At 32.7% G+C, this 24,399-nt stretch overlaps 2 protein-coding genes across 5 annotated transcripts; one reads left to right on the top strand and one right to left on the bottom strand.

Annotated features, from left to right (window-relative positions):
- The first annotated feature begins 709 nt into the window (after nucleotides 1-709).
- Nucleotides 710-10,178, top strand: LOC128671333 (putative sodium-dependent multivitamin transporter). 3 transcript variants are annotated; one of them, XR_008404837.2, is made up of 11 exons: nucleotides 710-962; nucleotides 3,102-3,224; nucleotides 3,999-4,561; nucleotides 4,642-4,738; nucleotides 4,819-4,983; nucleotides 5,492-5,649; nucleotides 6,496-6,700; nucleotides 7,094-7,288; nucleotides 8,394-8,558; nucleotides 9,319-9,378; nucleotides 9,627-10,178. XR_008404837.2 is itself a non-coding variant. In XM_053747733.2 (10 exons), the coding sequence occupies exons 2-10, from the start codon at nucleotides 3,108-3,110 to the stop codon at nucleotides 9,660-9,662; spliced, it is 1,701 nt and encodes a 566-aa protein (XP_053603708.1). In that variant the 5' UTR covers nucleotides 710-962; nucleotides 3,102-3,107; the 3' UTR covers nucleotides 9,663-10,178. The 3 variants fall into 3 exon arrangements, 2 of the variants coding, with proteins under 2 accessions (XP_053603708.1, XP_053603707.1); XM_053747733.2 differs by lacking the exon at nucleotides 9,319-9,378; XM_053747732.2 differs by having other exon boundaries at nucleotides 9,319-10,178.
- Nucleotides 10,154-24,218, bottom strand: Cep290 (Centrosomal protein 290kDa). Of its 2 annotated transcripts, none has more exons than XM_053747730.1 (32): nucleotides 23,956-24,218; nucleotides 23,588-23,660; nucleotides 22,912-23,183; nucleotides 22,699-22,834; nucleotides 22,488-22,624; nucleotides 22,283-22,393; nucleotides 21,505-21,789; nucleotides 21,165-21,352; nucleotides 20,803-21,075; nucleotides 20,587-20,711; nucleotides 20,176-20,350; nucleotides 19,088-19,938; nucleotides 18,830-18,992; nucleotides 18,610-18,748; nucleotides 18,433-18,542; nucleotides 18,134-18,310; nucleotides 17,795-18,056; nucleotides 17,403-17,640; nucleotides 16,180-16,894; nucleotides 15,636-15,770; nucleotides 15,436-15,541; nucleotides 15,179-15,352; nucleotides 14,777-14,979; nucleotides 14,424-14,573; nucleotides 13,945-14,079; nucleotides 13,343-13,497; nucleotides 12,747-12,916; nucleotides 12,398-12,558; nucleotides 11,795-11,922; nucleotides 11,378-11,475; nucleotides 10,861-10,998; nucleotides 10,154-10,443 (listed from the first exon to the last, which is right to left on the bottom strand). In XM_053747730.1, the coding sequence occupies exons 1-32, from the start codon at nucleotides 24,136-24,138 to the stop codon at nucleotides 10,378-10,380; spliced, it is 6,432 nt and encodes a 2,143-aa protein (XP_053603705.1). In that variant the 5' UTR covers nucleotides 24,139-24,218; the 3' UTR covers nucleotides 10,154-10,377. The 2 variants fall into 2 exon arrangements, with proteins under 2 accessions (XP_053603705.1, XP_053603706.1); XM_053747731.1 differs by having other exon boundaries at nucleotides 18,433-18,536.
- Nucleotides 24,219-24,399: the final 181 nt, after the last annotated feature.

Raw genomic sequence — 24,399 nt, 5'->3', positions numbered from 1 at the left:
TCTGATTGAAAAAAAAGTGAAGCGATTGAATTGATGATAATGATGAACTACTCTACGTTCATCATTATCAATTAAAAAAAAGGTTTTTATGTAGGTATACTTATGTATATGTAACGTAACAAAACATACCATAACGTCAAGTGTTTATTTAAACCGCAGTATAGAATCTTGTGATAATTGATAACATTTCATCTACTATAACTTTTATTATTTTATTTAATCATTATTTAATCACACTGACCTCTGATCTGACTCATAAATACTTACCGATCACGCCAACCTAACTATTACAGCATTAAAATTAAACTTCTCATTCAAGTACGTATGCGCTGCTAGATATAAAGAACTCCAATTTCGTTGACTTTACTCAGTGGGTCTCTACAACATATCCAATTATCCAGCTAGAAAAACGTATCAAAAGACAGGTAGTACCTAATTTCAGCGGATTGTCACCGATTTTAAAAGAGAAGGCTGTTGCTTTGAGCAGATATTAATAGTTACGTTATGAATGTCACAATATTTCAATGTTACAAGTGCCCAGTGAAAACTATACTCATAAAAAATACCTATATTTCTATAAAATTTTGTTGTTAAAAGCATCTCGATGTCGTTAAATCTTAGTATACTAAGTAGTTAGGTATGCTATATCCGAATATTTCATTCAGTGAACTGAGTTGTCAGTTCAGTTTGCCAAAGTTCTTATGCCAAATATATCATCAGTCTTACAGCCGGTCGCGTCGCAGTCGACCGCTATCGTATTCAAATATTTGGCTACTATTAACTTAAGTTGACGATATTTCGGATAATAATGCATTCAAGGTCAACAAGGTTATGCTTGTGTTGAGTTACCCATGATATAATGTCGTGTACGGAACTGTAATTCTGATTATGTGAATGAAAATTAAAAGTTAATTAGGGAATAGATTTCAATTTGCTACTTCTTTTCGAGGCTGAAGAATTGTGTAAGTATTATTTGAGTGTTTTGTAAATGTGTGTAGAACAAATCAGTGACATACTAAAATGATATTAGTACAGTTGATTAGTGGAAACTGAAATAAAATATAACTAAATATTTAGTTAAATTGTCAAAAATAAAACTTAAATACATTATGTACTTACTAGTTTTATTTTCGAACTGATAATATAATTTTGTTGAGTCAATTTAAACATAGCAAAACTATTTTGTGTGTAGATCCAGTGATACAATAATCTACCAAAATCGACTAGCCGACGACGAAATAATTAAAACATGCGTAGAATTTTCGTGACTAAGTACATGCTATTGTAATAGCTTACGCAGCAAAATAAAAATAAGCTGTAAAATATAAAAAGTACTTAGTTTTTTACCCGTTAAATATTTTTGTCTCAAATAAATAAGTATTTCAATTGTGTACCAGGTAATATTTTCGAAATTTACATAAATAATAAAATGATTATTTTATGAAAAAGGATACTTTATTAAGAAATATGTATGGTAGTATGAACAAGTTGCTAGACGGAAATTATAAAAATCCTACAAAAGTAAATATCATTTACTTTACCCAATCACAAATGGCAGTTTAGTTTTATCTTTCAATCTTGTTGACATTGAACTGATATAGGTATATTTATCTTAATGTTTGCTTAATACTTAGGAGAGTCTTCTTTATATGGTTTGAAATCTATGGATGCCGACGATAGTGCGAAGTGGAGACTGGTCTCAGACTCTCAATGGCTGAAGAAGAAACCGGGATATCGCTCAGATGAGAGAGAATTTGTTTAATTTAATATGGTACTAATCATATTATTCTTAAATATTTATGTAAAATAATAACGCGTGCTTTTTACTTTGAATCAAATAAGCTTAGAAATAATTTAGTAATTGCAAAAAAAATAGTAATTATAATTGAAATAAAAATACCACACTGGACAGTACCCGGCTCCAAACTTAGGCTAACCCGGGCACAGCTGCAGGCAACAACTTGTATTATAAATAAAAACTATTTAACTTTTAAACTATTTTAGGTAAGTAATTATTAGACAGTTCGTAAAAATAGATGTTTATTACGCAGAAAAGAATTTCGATGAAATTTCGTATACGGGATCATGTTACAGAGAATATTTATTTTTAAAGGTATACATACATATGGCGAAATGGTTTAACACGGAAAAATCGGATTTCGCCATTTGAACACGCCAATTTTAAAAGTATAAATAGCCGCAAATATTTAATAAATATTTTAAAAATATATGTTTTATTTTATCAATTCATAAGCTTTATAAAATACATCTGAATGGTAACTAAATATATATGCTCTAAATTTTCGTTCAATTTGTGACAGTCACAGTTCATCGGAGCGCATTCTATCAATCAGTCAATTACTTACGGTAATGGCCGTTCGTATCAAAATAATTGTGCATAACTTTCATAAATTTATAGCAGAGTATGCAATGTAATAAATATATAAAATTATAATTGTTAAATATATTATAATACATTGCGGTAATTTTTCATAAAAAAATTTGAAATAGTTAAATACCTTCTCAATAAACTGAAAAAAAGGCATATTGATTGGGGAGATTTCGAATTATTTTAAGTAGTTTTTTTTCGAGGACAATTTTTTCCCATATTTCTACTTTAAGCTGCCCGCTTCTGTATGAATTACATTCATCATTACTAGTATTACTATAAATTAAATAAATATAAGGTACTATTTTTATAAATACAAAAAGTCAGTCTGTCTGGCAATTATCTGTTACTCTTTCACAGCTAAACAACTGATTCGATTTTGAGAAAATTTGGCATGAGATCAGAGGGAAGCGTGTAATAGGCCTGGTGAAAGTTTATGACAAACGTACCCGATACATTTTGCCGCGAATGAAGCTGGGGACAACAATCAAAAACAAAACAACGTTGCTGATTTGATTCGATTATTCTTATCCTTACATACCTATTATAAAACATATTCCTCTGCCGCGTCTGTCCGCGATAAACTCAAAAAATACTGCACGGATTTTCATGCGGTTTTCACCAACAGATAGTGTTGTTCCTGAGAAAGGTTTAGGTGTACAATTTATTATACACGATTTTAACATCACTTTATCACGAACATCAATTTCAGACAAAAATGGCGGGAACAGTGTTTGGAATATGGGATTACATCATAATGGCGGGTACGATGGTTGCGTCTGGTGCCATTGGACTGTACTTCCGATTTAGTGGCGGGAAACAGAAAACTAATGAGGTATTTTCTTCTCTTTTGTTTTCATTAGCTAATTATTAGTATAGAGTCGGCAGCTAGGGGAATCGGTCAATTTTAGTAAGTCTCTCTCAGCCTCGCATGTAGTTTGTATCGCCGAGTTTTACATGCTGCCTGCCTGAGGCAAACTTGGAAATACTATTGTCGAAGAAGGCACTTCATACGACATCCACGGAAGGATATAGTATGTAGTCTAGCTATGTATGTCATTAAATTCTTTAGGTAAACAAAAGATGAGGAAAAATACGATCTTCATAAAATAATTCGGTACGGAAAATACTTAGCATTCTATGGCGAGATAAAATGAATGATTTTGCGAGGGTGGTATGGAATATCCTGCAGCGGCATGTCATATTAATGTCATTCAATTGTGGGATGATGAATTGAACTGCCGCTACAAACTGATTGTAAAATTGATTTAACATGATAATGGAGAAGGCAGTGTACACTACTTCATTAGTATTGCCATGAAAGTCGATGTGAGTTTAATTTTACCTAATGCGCACGATTCAGCCAATACACATAAACTGAAAATGAAAGCGACAGATTTACAAAACATTTGATCGCCAATAGAACGTTTCAGTAAGACCTTTAAACGTTTTTCTCGCGGCAATAAAATAGCTTCACTATTGATCCGTGAAATTGAGGTCAATATACGAATGGAGCCGAATCATACAACTTACTTCAGTTCTATAAACATTGTTTAATATTTGGAAAATATCAATGAATAAATTCAACTGATCTCCTGCTTTTTTCTAGGAGTACCTTCTTGCCGATCGGAACATGTCAATTTTCCCAGTCGCTGTGTCCCTCATGGCCTCCTTCATGTCAGCCATCACTCTATTGGGAGTCTCCGCTGAGAACTACTACAACGGCATGATCTTCGTGGTTATCAACTTATCATATGGCCTGATCATACCCACATGCACCAAATTTTACCTCCCAGTATTCTTCGGCTTACAAAAAACCAGCACATACGAATATTTAGAACTACGCTTTGGATCTAAAATTAGAATGCTCACCTCTTTGACATATACTTTACAAATGTTATTATACAACGGAATAGTTTTATATACCCCTGCCCTGGTCTTAGAATCTGTTACAGGATTAAACAGACTGATATCAATATTAGCAGTTGGATTAGTGTGCACCTTCTATTCTACTTTAGGAGGTATGAAAGCAGTGTTATTTACCGATGTTCTACAATCCTGCTTGATGTTTGCTGCATTAATTAGTATTATTGTATTTAGTTCAATAAGTCTGGGAGGATTTAGTCAGATATTTATAAAAGCCTCTGAAGGTGGAAGAATAAATTTTAACAAGTAAGTCTTTACGAATATAGTGTTGAAAATATTTTTTTTTGCTTTTAAATCTATTATTTGAGTAACTTTTTTTTCTTCAGTTTCAGTCCTGATCCAACACAAAGACATACATGGTGGTCGTTAATTATAGGTGGATTAATAACAAATTTATCTTTAAATGCGGTTAACCATACGCAGGTATATTTTTATGAAAATATTGTTAATAGTTATTCAAATTTTCATGTGTTTATTTTTAATCTGATAATACTCTGTTGTAGGTTCAAAGATTGTTAACAGTGAGCACCCTGGAGCGATCAAAATTGTGTTTATGGTGGAGCTGGCCATTTTACGTCGCACTCAGTCTTTTGACGTGCACTAGTGGGCTTGCTATTTATGCCGTTTATAAAGATTGTGACCCCTTGAGTGATGGAAAAATTTCTTCAGTGAGTAACGATTCAGATGTAAACATAAAAGCTTGTAATTTGATTGTCTGTATCATATATATCATTATACTTAATAACAACATTTTAAAAGTAAGTCAAATTCCTGACACCAATAGACATAACTCAAATGAACCAGCAACACCAATCATCTAATTAATAACACAATTTAAACATGTCTATTGCTTTCATCAGAAATCTCCTGCTAACTAAAGAAGTTAATTGACGCGAACTTATGAAACAACGCATTCGTAGAAAAAGTAGAGCACCAAAATGTGTTAGCAGAGTAATACATTTAGAACCTTTTTGGCGATCTCTGTGGCGTCAATGGTAATCTCGCTCGTTTACGATTTGAAGGTCATGAGTTTGCCCAGCGCCCAAAAAATATTTGTACTTAACTGTGTCTGCGAATCTGGGTCTATTGTCCTTGTTACTATGTTTGTGTCTATCTAAGACAGCGCTTAGAGTCAGTCGTTGATTTTATTATTTATTCATTGATGCTATTTCCCAGATTGATCAGTTAATGCCGTACTACGTGGTGGATGCCATGACGGTGATTCCTGGTCTATCTGGCCTCTTTGTGGCCGGCATCTTCAGCGCCTCGCTGTCGACTGTCTCTGCTGCTTGCAATGCGTTGGCTGCTGTCACCCTCACTGATTATGTAGGGAGGTAATTTTGGAGCGCTAACTAGGTTCAAATTTAATAGTATACGATATGATATTGACCTAGTAGTATCGCGTCTATGGTCGTATATGTAAGTTTATCACAGTAGACAAATTCAAGTAGTTCAGAACCTACTCCTCTGATTAAATTGTATGGAATCACGATGAAATGAGTTACTAATGTCTTAATAGTTATATAAGTATTGTTCAAGAATGGCGTAACAATTTGGCTTAATATGTTTTTTAACTATATCAATCATTCGGAAAACGGATAAAAACCATAACTAAATTAAGCTATGTACGTGACTACAATTTAAATTTGCTTTCCACAGCCAAATGGTTAGATGCGATAAGGCGGCTTGTTAGAAATATTAATTTTCTGTTTCAAATGTTGTTAAGATTTCATAATTAATTTCAAACAAAGATAAATAGTCATTCTAAGTATATTATTCAACGTTCATTTTTCTGAACCGCCATTATAAATTATTAGCCGCAAACAGTAGTGCCGCGTGAATTATTATTTTATGCACAGTAGCGCATATTTCTTGCACATTGTTCTTGGATAGCGGGCAATTGCTGCTGTAGAATTGTGATAATCACAGTGTCTTTCTCAACCTTTACATTGGCAAAATCATCTTTCATGGCTAAACCGCTGGACCGCTTGTGAGGAAATTTTATACGCATATAGTTAAAGAACCCCGTTCAAACACAGCCACACTTTTTTTTTCAAGAAACAACCCCCAAATGACTATAATGGGATGTGAAAGTTTGTATGAAAATGATGTCTGTTCCGCGCTCGTAGAGAAACTCACGCGGGCGAAGCCGCGGGCAATATAGTTTTTAATGTTTTTAGATGGTGCAAAGTCCGCGAAGCATATATAGCTGTGTTGACCAAACTCGCTGCGTGCGCATACGGCCTCGCGTTCCTAGGCCTGGCCTTCCTCGCGGAGTACCTGGGCGGAGTCCTGCAGGCCGCGCTGACCATCTTCGGAGCCGTCGGAGGACCCCTGCTTGGAGTGTTCACGCTTGGCATGTTCACCACGTATGCCACTGAATTGGTAGGTATTTTGTTTCTTCTTTTCTTCTTCATGTAGGTCATCTTAGCCTTTCTTACTTGTAACTACACAGGGTGTATCTTATGTTACTGTTATTAATGTGTTACTACTAAAATTGCTATACTAACAATCCCTTAACTACTTTCATTATACTTATTATCTAAAGCGATATTTAATAGGGCTTATTTCATCACTTTCTGGTAAAATTTCATATTGTAATCTGACTGGTAAACTTAACAGCTAGATAAATATGCCAGATGTTATTAGCCAGTTAGCCCTATCCACAACTTGTGAAACGCAATATATTCGATATGTTACTTATAGGCTATCAGAAAGCCAGAAATTTTATCAGCAAGCGTTGAAAGAAGCCCTAAAATTTGTAATAAAAATTTTCAGGGTGCATGCCTCTCGCTCGTAAGCGGTATGTCCATGACATTATGGATCAGTTTCGGTGGCCCTAGACCACCAACCCTCAAACTACCCCTCAGCACCGAGGGGTGTGCAGTCAATGGAACCATTATCACCCCTACACCATACGATCCTAGCTCCTACTTCTATTTGTACAGGATATCTTACATGTGGACTAGTGCGGTAAGATTTATTTTACAATTGTTTATTTTATCTGTTCTGGCTGCAGCTTAGTAATTGAAGCAAAATTGACTGATATTGTGGAATATTTTTCAAACATCTTTCTTAGTAGTATAAAAAATAGCATTAAGTCCTATTGTAGTTTCAGAAATAGCCATTCAAAAACGATACCACTTCCCACGCTCCACAAACTAATTAGGTATATAAACTATCTTTTAAGTATACACACTTTAAAAATTTTATTCAAAAACTATAACGGTAAAATAAAAATGCAAATATTAAAAAGTATTTAGTTTCTCACGGGCAAGTCTGTTCATTACGAGAGAGAAAGTAAGTTAAACCCGTGCAACTCAAAGTGTTCGTTATTATGAGAAATGTTTAACATGAAGATTCACATGAAAGCAGATGATGTCTATCGTCATCACTTCATATGAGGTTGTCTTGTAAAATGTCTCCAATTTCCCAAAATCAAAATCAAAATCAAATCATTTATTCAGAAATTAGGCCTTCACAGGCACTTTTTCACGTCATAATCTAAATTAAATGATGTTTACCAAAGCTACAAACTACTAGCATTTCGGAACGACCACTGCTGAGAAGAAATGCCGAAAGAAACTCATTCAAACAGTGTTGGTCCCTATTATGCCAGAAGGGATTATCCCTTATCTGATGCAACTGTTCAAATCTGTGAAACTTTTCAAAATGCTAACAAGCTAACATGTGAAACAGACATTATACATGAAAATACGGGTGATTATTTTCACACGTGAGTGACCCTGTTGCCCTGTTCTCATGTTGGTTTTAATTCAATTGCTAGATTTTTTTTTTAGGAAGATTTGTAAAACATCTCTCTCTCACATGTGTCGTTGTATTTAAAAAACAATACATAAATTATCTCTCATAAGTGCTAAAAAGTGATAGATTACCTATACTTTCTATCTTCAAGACGATTCTCAAGACATTGTACGGCCTGGCCTGTGTCATGAGAATGGTCTTCTGAACGATCAAAACTCACAGTGACATGAGTGATATGAATATTTAAACTTATTATATCTACGAGTACTTCTTTTCAATTTGTCATAAAAATACTAACAATTTATTGATTCAGATTGGCTTCATCTGGGTGATGGTAGTCGGTACCATCATCTCTTTGCTTTGGCGACAACAGCAACCCTGGGAGAAGGCAGGGCGCACACATCCCGACCCTGCTTTATTCACCCCGCCACTGGCCAGGTTCCTCAAGAAACAGGTGGAGAAAGAGAAACCAGTCATGGTATGAACACTGGAATTTTTGCCTGTTGAATAGGATTTTTCTTTGCCAGAAATATGCTAGCTAAGTTTGTCATTCAAACTGTAACGGTAGTTTACTAATGCATGACTTGTGTTTATGACACAATTTTGTAATATTATATGGTGCACAAATTAAAACTGAAGTTCATGCATGTAATAATGAGTCAGCCTTATGGTATATTGTAGCATAATCAGAAACTCGAAAAATCATTTTCGATATTTCGGCCATTGCAAAAAGAATTTTGAGTTGATTAACGGCATTGGATTGCTTATTTATTTTAATTTCCTTCGAGTTTTTCCGCAAGAATAATTCTAAAAATAGGCACTCATAAATTGATTGAATTGCGTTGTGTGGGCGTTACTACTAATATACCTACTCACCACATCAATGGGCTCGAGTTACATGAACTTCTGTGAATTTAATACTTAATTGAATTATTTGAGACTGCATATGCAAGTTACGATATTTTATGTTTTTTTTTTGCTTGAATTGCACACGGGTTTTTTATATCAAAGTTTGCACGATATTTTTTTTTTTATTTTTTTTATTGTCTATTATTTATTGTAACATATATTTATATATTTTTTTTGTAAAATTCATAAGGTGTAATAAATACTAACAATCCTAATATTTATGGAAATAATAATGTTATCTATATCCCACAGCTCAGACAGACTAACCATACTAATCGTGGCATTGTAGAAATAAGAGGAGATTACATACACCAGACATTTATTTTTAGATGCAGTAGATAATGCTTCAGGGCTGCTTGTAGTCGTAGATAACATCCCATGTGTGACAGGTGGGTACGGTGATTCTACCTTAGATTAATGAAAAAAGCTGTATATTTATCATATGTAAGAAATCGTATCACATATTTTCAACAATCGATGTACTCAGTCGTTATTAAAAAATAGAATTCTTAGAAGATGCTTTGCCTTTAGTATCACTAACAATCTCGGAAATGTGCTTTTTGACTTTATTTTTAATAACTATCTAAGTACATTAAAAGTTTTAAGATTTCTTTTGTAAAATTTTCTATTTTCGCAGTGTGAGCTCCTTAAATACAATGGGATACAACATTGAAGATGCTACAGTTTCTGCCAACATTATTTACGTATTAGAAAATAGTTATATGAAACTAATCAAGTACTTATTTGTTATCTACAATATATTTGTTTTGCCTAATTCGACAATAAATTATTAGTTATGTACCTATGTAGGCATTGTAGGCACTGCAACTATTTATCCGGAAAAAAAAGAGTAACTTTTTATTGATTGATTTAGTTGCCGTGTGATATAGGCCCATCTATTGTCGGAAATTTATATGAAATAAAAAAACTTAATTTATGTGATAAAATTACATCAAAATTGGCGAATTAAGTTATTGATTTACAAACATACAGGCTTGCGCATTTATGTACTTACAGGTATAGATAATTTAGTTAGATTAAATAACGAAAACTGTCGAAAAAAATGTTTTACCAAATCTAGCTGTTAACTGACATTCCTCGCAAGATCTCTATTTGTTTGAGATCTATATTTTTCTGTACAGTTATTGTTACATATTTTTTGAAATAAAAATATTTAATACTAATCTTTCTTAATTTAGTGTTCCTTAAAAACTTCATTGGCTTAAAGTAATTACTTTAATAACCCAATGGGTTTCTTTTTGATAGCAATTTCGCAAATAACATTATAAATATTAGCTACCTACCTGTAGATACTCATAAAATAATGGAGAAAATGGAGAAAATGTTAAGAAATAGTACATCTTAAGCTACCAATAACGATATTATTATTATGCTGACATGAAGCCAGATTTATGTTTCGTCAGATCATTCAGTTGTCGCCGAAGATATGCATTCTGAAACAGATAATGTATGTGATGACAATGACTGTAAGGTAAATATATCATCCCTGGAGATCTCTCTAGGCTAGCTTTATAACAAGGTATGTATATTATCCTGGGACGGGTCATTAGGCCTATTCGATCAAAAATCACCGTGTAATTAAGTTTTTATATTCAAAGGGGCATTTTTTTTCACATATAATAATAATATTCAAGAACATAGTTTTCAAGAATATATAAATAATTATTTATACCCCGCATTAATCCAAGGCATCCATAAATTGGCTAAACCGTTTGACTGTGAAGAAGTAACAAACATTCTTCATTTAGTGAGAGTTATTCAGAAAAAAATGGCTTCTAAAGTCGTACTTTGAACACGTACCTAGTTAATAATGGATTAGATTTAATAATGGTTGAAATGATATCTCCTACCTCTCTCAGTAGCTCATCTTCTCGTTCTGCCGCTATCTTCAGCATTTCCTTGGATTTCTCCAGCAAAAGGTCTTTGTCCATGATACTGCGCTTCAGGTTTGCTATCTCAATGCGATGGGACTCCGACTGTGTCTTCACCTAGGATATCAATAAAGAAGTATCTTATGAATCTCATAGATGATCAATAAATCATTTTCCTTACATATTATAAAACAAAGTCCTCTGCTGCGTTTATTTGTCTGTTCGCGATAAACTCAAAAACTACTGTATGGATTTTCATTTGCTACAAATGCGAAAGTCTGTCTGTCTTTTCCCCTTTCACGGCTAAACCGCTGGACCAATTTTGATATGCATGTGGTTAGACCCTTTTTTTTTCAAAATCTCTGACAAGACTATAACCGGGGTGAAAGTTTGAATGAAAATCGGGTCTGTTCCGGTTTCGCAAAGAAATTCAGGGCGAATCCGCGGGTAAAAGCTATTTAGCGATATCAGTGGGAAATATGTCAAATAAACTAACTTTGTCAGGAGGACTCCGCCCGCTGTTCGGTCTAGAATCCACCCGCTTCACGGCCGCTGCTGTAGACTTTTGCTCTGCTTGAAACTTGCTGACCAGTCCTGTAATATAAGCAAATATTCATCGTCGACATCATGATTTAAGCTTGTTCAGTTTATGCATCATATTATTGTATAAGCAACCAGTGAAAAATTAAGATTTTGATATCTTGCAAATAAAAAGAAAGCAGTATTTACTGAAATACAACAATTTTTGTCGACTGTTCGCTATCAGCTCCCGTTTTATCAATGTACAGTATGTCTGCAAATGACTATTACAGCAGACGATTTTAGTTGAGAAGGATTAAACCATATCGTATTGGACGAGTAATAGAATATTGGATGAATAGACATTTAAAAAGAAGAAGTACACTTTTAGTACCTCTGAGCGTTAGTATTGTCTGTTCGAGGTCTTGGACCCGTTGTTGGTGCGCTGTGGTGGGCACATTCTCTGCTGCAGCCACTCTCATGTTCAGCTGTATGTTCTCCTCCTTTAGCATATCGCAGTAACTGTAATTTTACGACATACGAGTGGTCAATTTGTCAGTAAAAATGTATATATATTGTAATGAAGTGCTTAGTGCGTCTAAGACTAGTCTGACTGCGACCACGGCGACTGCAAGGTCGTTGAAACGTCAGCAACATTAATAAAAAGGTGCGTGCTAAGTTCCGTTAATATAATACTTATGTAGTTGCATTGTAGTTTCTTTTTAAATTATTAATTCATAGCTGCCAATCTCCTTTTGGCAAGTCGACATTGGCGTTCAAATTTGTGAGGACTAATAATACCTCGTCACTGCCAAAACATTGTCTGTGGCGTTGTACAGGTCTGTTCGGAGGGGCACACAGGGCAGCATATTAGATGGTCTGAGGCATTTGTGCTATAACTGTCCATCTTCCACATAATCGATGCAAAGAATTATCGTAAAAGATTTAAGTCTTGCTGACTACTGCTTTCTTACAAAAAAATGCATTAAAGTAATACCTTTTCCAATAATCCACTTCTGGTTGTGCTTCCTGAGTGGTCTTCAGCGGAGATCGTATCTGAGACTCGAGCAACGTGGACTCCAGCTTGAGGACCTGGCCTTTCAGAGACGTGATTTCAGCCAGCGCCTTTTCGTATTCCGATACCAGGTGCTCATTTCCCTGGAACAGTAAAAAGGTAATGCTCAATGTATTTCGTTTCACTACATATGAAATTCAATCCATACGAGTAGCTATCTTAACTTTCAATACATCATTTAAGTTTAAAAATCTTCTACTTTGATAACAGCAAATAAAAATGTAATTAATAATCATTCATTAAAAGTAGTTTGACTTGGTAAATCCCTTACTTTCTCGGCAAATTCCAATGCAATGATTCTTCGTTGTTGCGCTTCAACTCGTTCCAGAAGCGATCGCGAAGAGACTGGCGTCTGTTCCTGACATTCACACACGTGTGGACTATGACTGGACTTCTCTAGTGCTTCGCTTTCTTGTTTCTCTACGGCTAGGAGACTCTCGTCTGAAAACACGATACATTAACGTATAGTTATATATTTGGTCATATAAGTAGCTGTACGACTTGAGCTCTTTATGCCGTCACACTGTCGTCAAATAGTTTGTCAAACTTTGCGGATTCGGTATACATTGCTGGCATTTCATTGCGTTAAATAAAAGCTCTCATACAATATTACGCAATTTTCATGCATTCGCATCGGCATGTGTCTGAATTCGGCTACAGTGTGGAGCTGGCATTAAATATCTCAGAGGTAGGTAATCACGGAAATTCTAAAAAAAATTAGGGTTTGTCAATTATAAGTTAATAAAATGTAGCAGGTGGTAAAATCAACCTTATACATTATTGACTAAACGTGCGTGATTAATATATAATATCTACTTGAATTGACTAATTTATTATTGAAGCGAGAACAATATAATTATGACTTACTTTTAACTTCTGACAGTCTACTGAGTAGAACACGTTTTTCCTTATCAAGCCGGGCGATAGCTGACTTGGCGAGGTTGAGACTCGATTCCAACTTCTTCACTTCTTGGAACTTCTCTTCGTATCGTGATTGCCAACGCTCCGCTGCTTGTTGTGCCCTGATAATTTATGATGATGATTTTATGAATTTGCGACCCTATTGTGAGAAATATATGTATTTATGGGCAACATTACATCCCGCTTAATGTGACGCTCTAATTAAGGAAAAAAAAAGAACTGTAAAAAAGAAAAGAACTGTATCTACAGACCAAACCGTCCTACACAAAAGTAAGCCTGATTGACGTGAGCGTGAAGTACTTAATTAATCTAGTGTAATAAACCATATTTTTAAAATATACAGCAATTATTACGGTAAAGATAGCCCAGAACAGAGGTTTTGTATACATAAAGAGCAGAGGGTCATGGAAAGCTAACGATAGTAATTATGAATGATGCCTAAACTGATTTAGAGTGAGAGAACTTGCTATGTAAACTACTACATAAAATTGTGACCAGTTTTACAGTAATTAAAAATGATTTGATTTGATAAGGAAAAAAATACGTACCTTTTCCATTTGTCCCAAATGGCGACGGAAGACTGCGAGTCCCTTCGCGCGCTAGACAACTGCGTTTGTAGAGCGGTTATCTTGTTGTGTAGTGCTGCAGTCTCCGAAGACACTGCTTTGCCTCCCGATGTGGTTCTAAGATAATAAATATATATTAATGAATTCACGCTTTTGCGAATGCTAAAAATAATTGTTGGACGGAGAAACGTTCAACGTTATCGTTTGCAGAAAATAAATGTTACTTTAGTGCTTTAATGGATGAACTGGGTTATAGCGATCTGGTTTAGGTGATAATATAGTCGTAAATTTCTACATTTCAGAATACAAAAGGTTTATAAGCCTATATACCTATACAGATACATTAACAGCCGAACGTTAACATGTTTTTGTATAAACCTTAAAAATCTGGAAAATTATAAATTACAAAATGTATAAATAAGAGAACTTTGATCTACCATATAATATGTTGTGAGTCTTACATTCTAAATAATTGACTCTTTAAGTTTTGAGCGTCTAAACGAGCCCTCCTCTCTCTCGCGGCGAGAGCCTTTATCTGTCTTCGGAGAATAACATTCTGTTTGCTAGTCATCTGCTTCTCTCGGCGTAGTCTGTCTATCACGGGTTCTTGCCTGTAAAGACACGAAATATTAAAATTTAAATCAAATTGGGAATAAAAGTCTTGAAATAGGGAAGTATCATATACAAACGTGTTGCGACTGCAATATATATAAACCAACCATACCATGCAAAACTTATTGACAGGAATCTAAGATGAACAAATAAAAGCAAAAATATAAAAATAAACATATCTGAAAGTAATGCATAATCTCACCATATAGCAGTAGACGTCGCCGATGGTAGTCTTACGATATCGTCATGAATGTCTCTCAAGTCGATCGTAGATTCAAATTTGATTTCTAATCTATCGGAGCCATGTTGTGATACGTCACTTGGCTCCTCCACTTCCACTATAGCTGATAGATCAAAACTAGGATCGTTCACAGATATCATCGTTTGCATATTCATTATTTGAGCCTAGAAATATGATAAAAATAATGATAAGCCCAACAATAATAAGACACCATAACACGAGTTTATACAACAGAAGTAGACCGAAGAGGAAACGACGAATACCTCGCTCAAAACGAACATTATGGGAATATTTGAGGAGACGACGATTTAGCAATCGAGGAAACTATACATTCAAAATACGTGTACGAGTAAACAGACGTACCTTTAAATTTTGCACAACAGTACGCAATTGTTCAATTTGTGCATCTTTCTCTGCCACCTGCTTTATATGAATCGATTTTTGCTCAGACAAACGTGTGCGTAACTCCATTTGTTGCCGTTGAGACTCGTTCAATTGTGACAGCCAATGCTGATTTTCTGTTTTATATGACTCTACCTATAAGTAATAATACAAAAAAAAAATTGCATAATTTTTCACATGCGTCAAAAATATTTTTTAAACAAATATTGGCTAAATACCTCCTGACAATGTCGTTGTTGCAGTTGATAATTTAATTGCTCCATTTTAATAAGTCTCTCAGAAGCTAAATCTTTCCATCTATCTAATTCATTTTGATATGTTTTTCTGAAACATATATGTCATATATGTACACATAAATAAAGTAACAGTTATTTAGCACAATATTTTGAAGTATATTATATTTGGAATATTTACACACAATTCACTTTTGCGGTTATCCATTTCATTTTGTAATTTAAAACACTTGTCTTCGAGTTCCGTTATTTTTAGTGTATATTTTGTTAAAATCTCCCTATGTGCTTCGCCACTTGGAGTGTCAATGTCACTTGTTTTCCTAAAAAACCAAGATAATTAATTACGTAAATTTCGTATAATCTGTTTAATTGTTTACATTCCATGAACATGATTGATGCGTTAACGTCTTCAATTGCAATATGATTGCAATGCTATTAACACGGTGATATACCTACTTTATCCGAGTATATATAAGTACTTTTCACAGGACATTCCAATACAACCGACATTATAAATGCGAAAGTAAGTCTATTGTTTTTTTTTTAACTTTTCAGGCTTTATCTACTCAACAAATCTTTAAATTCGTATTCATATAGGTATTTAGAAATATGTAGAAGGACAGATTATCTTTTTCTGGAAAGTGTATGAATCCGTGGGGAATTAACTCGATTGAATGCGCCGATAAAAGCTAGTAATTTATAGAAACTGTGTGGATTAATTTAGATTACCTGTCTAATTCTGATCTCAATTCTAATATTCTAATATTTAATTCACTTATAGATTTGGAGTATTCGTCTCTTTCTCTTTGTAAAAGGTCTTTATATTCAGTAACAATTGCATTTTTATCATTTTCTACTTGTTGCAGAAGTAATAACATGGACTTGTTTTCTTCTTTAGTCATGTTGTTTAATTTATTTTTTTCGGCTATATTATGATGTCTGCTCTCTTCAAGCTGTTGATGTAAATTATCAATAGTAGTACTTAACATATTGTTTTGCTTATTCCTTTCATCAATTGTTTTCTTTAGATTTTGAATTATCGTTTCTAATTTTATTTTATCTGTATTGATTCTTAAATTTTCTTCTGTTCTTTGCTTTACTACTGATATGGCTTCTAACAATTCCTGATTTTTCTTGTCATTATCCAATGACAGTTCATTCAGTTCATTTTTAAGTTCAATTAGCTTCTCGTCATCATTTCTTTTCATTCCCATCAGATTTTTGTGTTCAACTACTTGCACACTCTTGTTAATTTTTGAAATTTCAATCACATTTGTTTGTGTACTTTCGTTTTTGTGTTGTATTTTAGTTTGATCACTTTTACCGATTTCTTTCTTATCACTTAACGTATAAGTCAAATCTTCTTTGCGGACAGTTGTCATGTCAATCATACCTTTTGGTGGTTTTAAAACTTGAGGCCGTGATAAAGAAATTGTTTGAGTACCTGAAATCGGAAAAATAGATACGGATGAATTAAGGTTATTTATTTTTATTAATCCACTAGCTTTTACCTGCGGCTTCGCACGCGTGAATTTCAGTTCTTAAAAGGAATCGTAATAAAATTTCTAAAATTTCATTTGTCTCACTTTAAAGTGACGATGTTTCATACAAACTTGCAACCCCTATTTCAACCCCTATAGGGATGTAATTTTCAAAATCGAATTAATGCATTATTAATTTTTATCAACTACATATTTAAATCAAAAATTTCATCTGTTTCATTCAAAAATGACATAGTTTCATACAAACTGGCAACCCCTTTTTACCCACTTAGGGATGGAATTTCGAAATATCCTTTCTTAGCGGATGTCTCCTAGTTACAATCTACCTTCCTGCCAAATGTTATCTTCATGAGCTCAGTAGTTTTCGAGATCTCGTGATACGTGAGTGTTTTTCGCTTTTATATATACGTTTTAAAAAATACTTAAAAAATTACACCTATGTTTACTCACCGTTTCCACTTAAGTCATCATCTGAATGTATATCTTCTATTTTCATGTTTACATTTTTGTCCTCGCCTAATTTGTTTTTACTTGAATAAGTGTTAAGGTTATTTTTTTCAAAGCCTTGATTTAAAAGAACAAGTATTTTTTCAAGACTATTACATTGTTTTGTCAATTCCTCTCGAGATTTTTCTAATATTGATATCTTTTTCTTTAGATGATCCAAATCCCGGGAATGCATTCCTTCCTAAAATAAAAAGATTAAAGTAAACATGTTAATTTAATACTAACTTTTATCATATGGACACACATACAAAGACTCAGGGAAGGACATTAATTGAACAGTAAACATTGTCTAAGTATTATGGAAAGTTCAAAATCGTTGTTAAGAAATGTATTACCATGACTATATTTTTAATTTTATGTGGACAACCATCCTCCTCTTCTAAACATTTGTTTTTGGATAAGTCCAGTACTTGTTCAAAAAGAGTATGTTTCGTCATTAGACTAGACTGTAAATCTTCTATTTCTGTAAGTTTGTCATCAACTACTTGCGATTTACGGTAATGTTCTTCAATTTTGTTTAAATAGTTTTCAATGGAAGCTAGTGGTACACTTCCCTGATACTGTTGCCGGAGAATTTCCATAACTTGGTACATATATCTAAAAAAAAAATTATTTATATTGTTATTCATCACTCAAAATAATAATAATATACATATTTTTTAAATTAAACTTGCCTAAATTTGGATTCATATCTTTGGCTGTACATGTCGAAAACCTTTTGTCGCGCTTTGAGCATCTCTTCAGATTCAATTCTTAATTGTCTTTCATTGTTTAAAGCCACATTAAGTCGCTCAATCTTTTTAAAACTTTCAGACGCTTGCAAATGTGCCACTAAGATTTCATTACTCAATCTTAAAAAACAAAGTTATTTGGTTACAAAAGTCATTAGAATACAATTAAAATTTTGCTTTGTTATTACTCATAATAATTGTATTTAAAATTCGGCTGCAACATTTTAATTTTAAATACCTACTTAGCGAGTATAGCTTTATTATCACTAGTTGATTGTAGATCGAGAATTTGATGCTTCAACATATTTATTTCAATATCATTATTTAATTGTCTTTGTTGATTATCCTGTAACTAAAAATATTATTGTTATTAAATATAGCAATGTGGTATTCATAATAACCCCGAATATAACATGTACCTGTAAAAGTGCTATGTCTAACTGGCTTCCAACATGTTGACATTGTTCCTTTAGTAAATTGTTGTCATTTACTAATTTCTGGAGGTTTTCTTTCAGAAGGTCCACTTCTTCATTAGTTATCGCAGGCAATGTATCATCACTGAAATGAATAATTTGTTAACGAATAATTATTTTGCAAAGTCCACGTATGTTTTTTTTTTCGTTTTAAAACTATACTTACATGAGGTTGCCTTGTAGTTCTTGAAGTTTTTCGATTTCAATTTCTAAATAATCGATACGCTTGTTTTTACTTTGTATTTCACCACAAAGTTGTTCAATTTGATTTTTTACGACGGACTCTTCTATTTTCGGAATTGTTATGATTGATTCATCAGCATCATTTGCTATATATAAATATTTAGAATTATTGAAATAATAAAAAAAATAATATGAAATTATATTGTATATAAAATATATATTTTTTAAATCTTATACCTACTTTCAGTTTGAGAAAACTTCATTATATCTTGTCGAACTTTATTTATAATACTTATTTTGTCATGTTCCAACATTTTAAGTAAACTTTGAGAGTTTTCTTGTGATTTGACTGCTTCATTTAATATTTTCCTGTATTTTGTAATGGCTTCATTCATTGCTTTATTCTGTTTCCAAAATAGATCGAAAGGAACAGAAAATCTAAGTTTATCCGTAAGATTCGTTATAGCAAGTATTAGTTTTTGTATTTTAGTCTCAAATTCAAACGTCTGTGTCATTGCGTCTTTCTTGCTTTGCAAAATCTCATTTTTCAAATTTTCGTTTAGTGTTCTTATGTATAAGTAGGATTCTTCTAGATAAGTACACTTTCTTTGTAAAACACTTGAACTGGGTATTTGTACTACACCTGGCGAGACGTCACTAATATCTTCATCTTCCCTCTGGCACAGCTGAGCTTTCAAATTTTCTATTTCTGCTTGATATTGTTCTTTTTGAATTGACCATTTATTGAAATCATCTGTTGTTTGTATGGTTGTAACGGTCATTTTATCAAACAATATTTTAAATCTTTCATGAAAATAGGCTAATCCATTTTTTAATTGACTCTCGTGTATTACATTACTTTTAGTAAGTAGAGACTCAATTTCATCCTTATCAAATAAGTTTATATTACATTGGTCAGATTCATTCATCCAAGATCCAAATTCAGAAATGCTTACAGGTTTATCGAGCAGTTGATTTTTATTGTCATTTCTTGGTTTTTCTACAGCCTCCATTGCATTTATTTTCTGCTGAAGATTATGACATTTTTGAGACTCTTTTTTTAGTTGATCCATGACGTCAAAGGTTTTTTTCCTACAGTTAATCAAAGATTTAAAGTAAGTGCACATCTCAAATAGGTTTTCTATTCTTAAATTATTACTATTATGACTATTAGATAAATATGTCGAAGAAATCAGTTTTACTTGTACAAAGAATTACGGAAACGAGGGTTATTTCATTGTTAAAATTTAAATACGTTTTATCAGCTGCTCGCTATACCAACCACTTTATCTAGAGCTTATTGTTTATTTAATCAACCCTCATCCATACCTGGCCTCATGCAATGCGGTGAGTAATGCATCTTTGCCTCCTAAAGCAGCTCTCAACTCTAAAACTGTACTCATATGTGGCGCAAACCAGCCAGCTACGTGTCGGGCTTCCATCGTTCGTAATATCGCTTCTAAACTTGGACATTGCAGGGTCAGAACACCGGATGAAGTTGTACCTATATTTGTTAATGATAAAGTGTAAACATGTAAAATACCAACGTAACATACTCACGATGCTTTCTTTTTACATGTAAATATATATTTTTACATGTATTCAATAATTTATTTGCAAAAATTACATTTTTCCAAGTAATAGGTCGTTTTGTTGTGGAAACATAAAAATAAATATTGCGACAGCACACAGTAGCTGTATTTGACGAAATTTGCATAACAAATGCAAATCAATACTTACTGTTATCTTTTAAGAAATTCAGAATATCTTGTAGTCCTTTTCTAAGACCTTCATTTTCTTCAATGATATCTTTCATTTGTTTATTTTGATCTAGGTGATCTTGAGTTGTATTTTCAATTTTTGTTCTACAAATCCAAAGTTTTTTTCATGTAAAAAAGCTATTTTTTTAATTTAAATAACAATGAATACAAAACACCTAATGAGAAATGTACTTACTCTGTATTCATTTCTAAATCTTCAGAGTCACTATCAGTCTCTTCATAAATTTTCTTCAACTTATCTTTGTTGTACCCTAACTTAATAAGTATTTTAACTAACTTTACATTTTTTAATCTTAGATTACGGTTGTCTATCTCGACTGAAACTAGTTTGTTTTCTGTTTCTTTTCTTTCAACGTCCAGTTCTTTTAATTTTCTCTCTACCTCATGATGCTTTCTTAAAATTCCTGTAGCCGGTATCTTTACATCAGGTGGTATATTTAATTTTTGCCTAAAATAAACATACCTAATTTTATTAATTTCAATCTAGAATGAATAGACGTCATGCATGACTAAAAATTTATACGTAATTATACTAACCTTAATGTTTCATTTTGTAACTGCAACTCATCTACGAGCTGGTTAAGAGAGTTCACTTCTTGAACCAAAGACTTGATACCTTCGTCTCTGTATTTTAACATGCGTTTCTTGTTTTTTATTCCTTCTAAGAGGATACGTATGCCTTCTTTAGATTGTACGAGTTGGAGTTGTGAAGTTATTTCTAATAACTTTTACAAATAATAAGTTTTAAAAGTTATAATGTATATTATTTTATCTAAAACTTATAGATACAATCGATTCGATTTATATAACTGAATACATGAAATTAAATAACGCTCAAAATATGTTTTTTTAGAAAATGATAATTTAAAATACATACCTCTTTTTCTCTAGCAAGAAGCATCTCCTCTACTTCTTGCAATGACAGTGTCAATATCTTATTTTTCTTCTTAAGTTTCGCAATAATTGCTCGTTCTTTTCCATCGTCGCTTTCATTTTTATTTACTTCTGACACAGATTCAGGAGTTTCATCAGGAATTGATTTTAGTTGTTGGTTTTCTAATTTTAGTAATTCTATGATTTTAGCTGATTGAGTAATTTCCTTTGAAGCTTCCAATAACTTATGTTGCAGTTCCTTCATTTTTGAATCTTCTTCATTTTTTATCTAGGAGTTGAATTAAAAAGAATATGGAACAGATAATTTACTGATAATGTACATGAATGTATAACTATCAAAATTAAAATTAAAAATGAACTTAAAATATGACGGGGACGAGTAGGAGTAGTTTATTACTTTGTAGGTTAAACCATAGACAATAATAACATGGTAGACTTAGTGGACTTCTAGGAGGAACTCGCCCAGCACGAGTCTGTTCGTGACAGCCAGTTGCGTCTACCGATACACGACTCACCGTGCTAACTAATCAATCACAATTATCCACCAGGATTGCTGATAAATAGCAAACTGTCAAATATCAGTGTGACGATATCGCGTCTCAAATCAGTCAACAAACTAGATTGCGCTAATAGTTTCTTTCTAACACTTCGACAAATATATCAATCTAAATAAAATTAAAATGAATTAAATAATAAAAAAAACATTTTGTTTAGACTCAGTAAATTAAATATTTTGACATTCCTAATATATGCAATGTTACCTTAAGAGGAGATGATGATCTTGACTTTGTTGATCTTTTCAAATTTTCTTTTAATTTCATGTTTTCATGAGCTAATTTTTCTATTTCAGCTTTCTTAGCTCGTGCTATATTCTAAAAATTACAAGAAGTAAAATGTTAAAAAACATTTCATTTGTCTTTCATCTATTTTTAAGCGCATATCTCTATAGTTAACCAAGTTTAATACCTTCCAATGCAGCACTTTAGATTTTATTTCTTCGTCAATATTTTGTCTGCTACTATCTTTTTCAAACAGCTGTTTTCTGAACGATCCTATTTGATCAGATAATTCCGCTTTTGCTTCTTCTGATTTACCTAATAATTCTACAAAAGATCTTATTTAATTATGAACTTCACCAACATTTTAACCAATATTTTGTAAGCAATAAATTACATACCTTTCAGCTTCGAATTTTCATGATTCAGATTGAGCAACTGCTCCGTAAAATTTTCTATCAATTTTGTGGCTTCAGACAATTTGTCTTTTATAATTAATACTTTCTCTTTATATTTTGTATTTTCGTCTTCCACTAACTATAAAATAAAAGTTTTTAGTGTAATATCTAATATTTCACCTATTAATTGAAGACATTGGAAATAAATTTACATACTTTTATATCAGCAAGTAGTTTTCTTATGTGTTTATTTTTTATAGTAATTTCGTTTTCCATCTGTGCTACAGCATTGATCTCAGAAAGAGCATCTCGACTTGATTCACTATCTTTATCAATGGCATCATTTTGGTCTTCGAGCTTGTTCTTACGACCTTCCAACTCAGCAATGTCGGCATACAGCTGCTCTAAGATCTCTTTATTTGCTTTGATTACTTCTTCTTGATGTGCAATTGTTTCTAATATGCTGTCAGAGCTTTTAGCAGGAGAATCTAGGTAGGGTGTGTTAAAAATTGTAGTGAACGTATTTATTAGTATACCAACCCAGTAATTGTTATTGTAACTAGGTGGAAACCACCTAGATTTTTCATAAACGATTTACCTGGACGGTCTATGATAATTTAAATAGTTTTTACTTAAATTGTAGTTATGTTGATTAATAATAAAAAGTTATAATCTCATAAAAAAGTCTATGCCCCGTAAGCTTAAATAACTATATAAAATAATAATAGTGAACAATATTGACCTATCTTTACATTAAAAAACTAATTTCGCACACACAAATTAATTATTTAGGTAATCAACGTTTTGTACTAGAATTCATTTATAATATTTGGATTTTTAAATGTATATTTTCAATAAAAAGATGTGTTAAGACCTAAAAAAGTATACTTACCGCCTGCCGTGTGCTTTGATTTGGATTTAGATTTTCTTTGGGAATATTCAAGCTGTCCTAACAAATTGTTAACCTGAAAAAATATTATAAAATATGATTTTATTAAATGAGATAGTTTTTTTATAATTATAATCTAACTAGCGGTTACACGCGGCCTGCCCCGGCATCGCTAGGCTAGTAAAACTGAAAATTAAAAAACAAGCATAAAATTCCGTTGCGTAGCTTTAAAGATCTAAGCATACCTACAAATGGATGCGATGACTGTTATGCAATGTGTCGTTTTTAAATTTCGTTGAAATTATGTAAGACTCAATAAAGGCCAACCCCATTGGGGTAAAAATAAATGATAATGTGGATCAATAAATTACCTGCTCGCTTTTATATTTTAGCATATCTTGTGCCAGCCTGAACAAAGTTTTGAGATCAGTAAAGTTCAGCTCGATATCGTCGGCTTCCATCCACGACAGACTTTCGCATAGTTTGTCTTTGTCTGCTTCTCTCAGTTCCTTCTGAGATAAACTGAGGATCTCCCGCCAATCTGTGTCGTTCATTTCAATTTTATTTTTCTTTCACGAATTAAATATATATATATCACCAGGAATACAATCCATACGTAACATAAGCACATGGAATGTTTTGATGTTTTGACTGACACCGTTGCTTAGCAACAGCTATTGTATGTAATATTGTTTCTTTTTATTGTTACGAATGCAACGATCTCATACATCCATAAAATCATTACATTTTTTTTAATTTAAAAGGATTTCAGCCAGTTTCAAATAAAGTATCGATTATATTTTTCTTATCTTTTA

Source organism: Plodia interpunctella, chromosome 7, assembly GCF_027563975.2.
Source record: "Plodia interpunctella isolate USDA-ARS_2022_Savannah chromosome 7, ilPloInte3.2, whole genome shotgun sequence".
Classification (NCBI taxonomy): Eukaryota; Metazoa; Arthropoda; class Insecta; order Lepidoptera; family Pyralidae; genus Plodia; species Plodia interpunctella.
This window is presented reverse-complemented; position numbering and strand designations above follow the sequence as displayed.

Bases quoted from the DNA above. Each gene is read 5' to 3' on its own strand.
- Cep290 (XM_053747730.1), bottom strand. From the start codon at position 24,138: ATGAACGACACAGATTGGCGGGAGATCCTCAGTTTATCTCAGAAGGAA. The intron at 18,057-18,133 runs GCAAGTTTAATT...TTTTTTTTTTAG, and splicing joins AGATATGAATCCAAATTTAG to ATATATGTACCAAGTTATGG. The intron at 12,559-12,746 runs GTAAGGGATTTA...TTACTGTTCCAG, and splicing joins CATTGGAATTTGCCGAGAAA to GGAAATGAGCACCTGGTATC.
- LOC128671333 (XM_053747733.2), top strand. From the start codon at position 3,108: ATGGCGGGAACAGTGTTTGGAATATGGGATTACATCATAATGGCGGGT. The intron at 4,984-5,491 runs GTGAGTAACGAT...GCTATTTCCCAG, and splicing joins GTGATGGAAAAATTTCTTCA to ATTGATCAGTTAATGCCGTA. The intron at 7,289-8,393 runs GTAAGATTTATT...TTATTGATTCAG, and splicing joins CTTACATGTGGACTAGTGCG to ATTGGCTTCATCTGGGTGAT.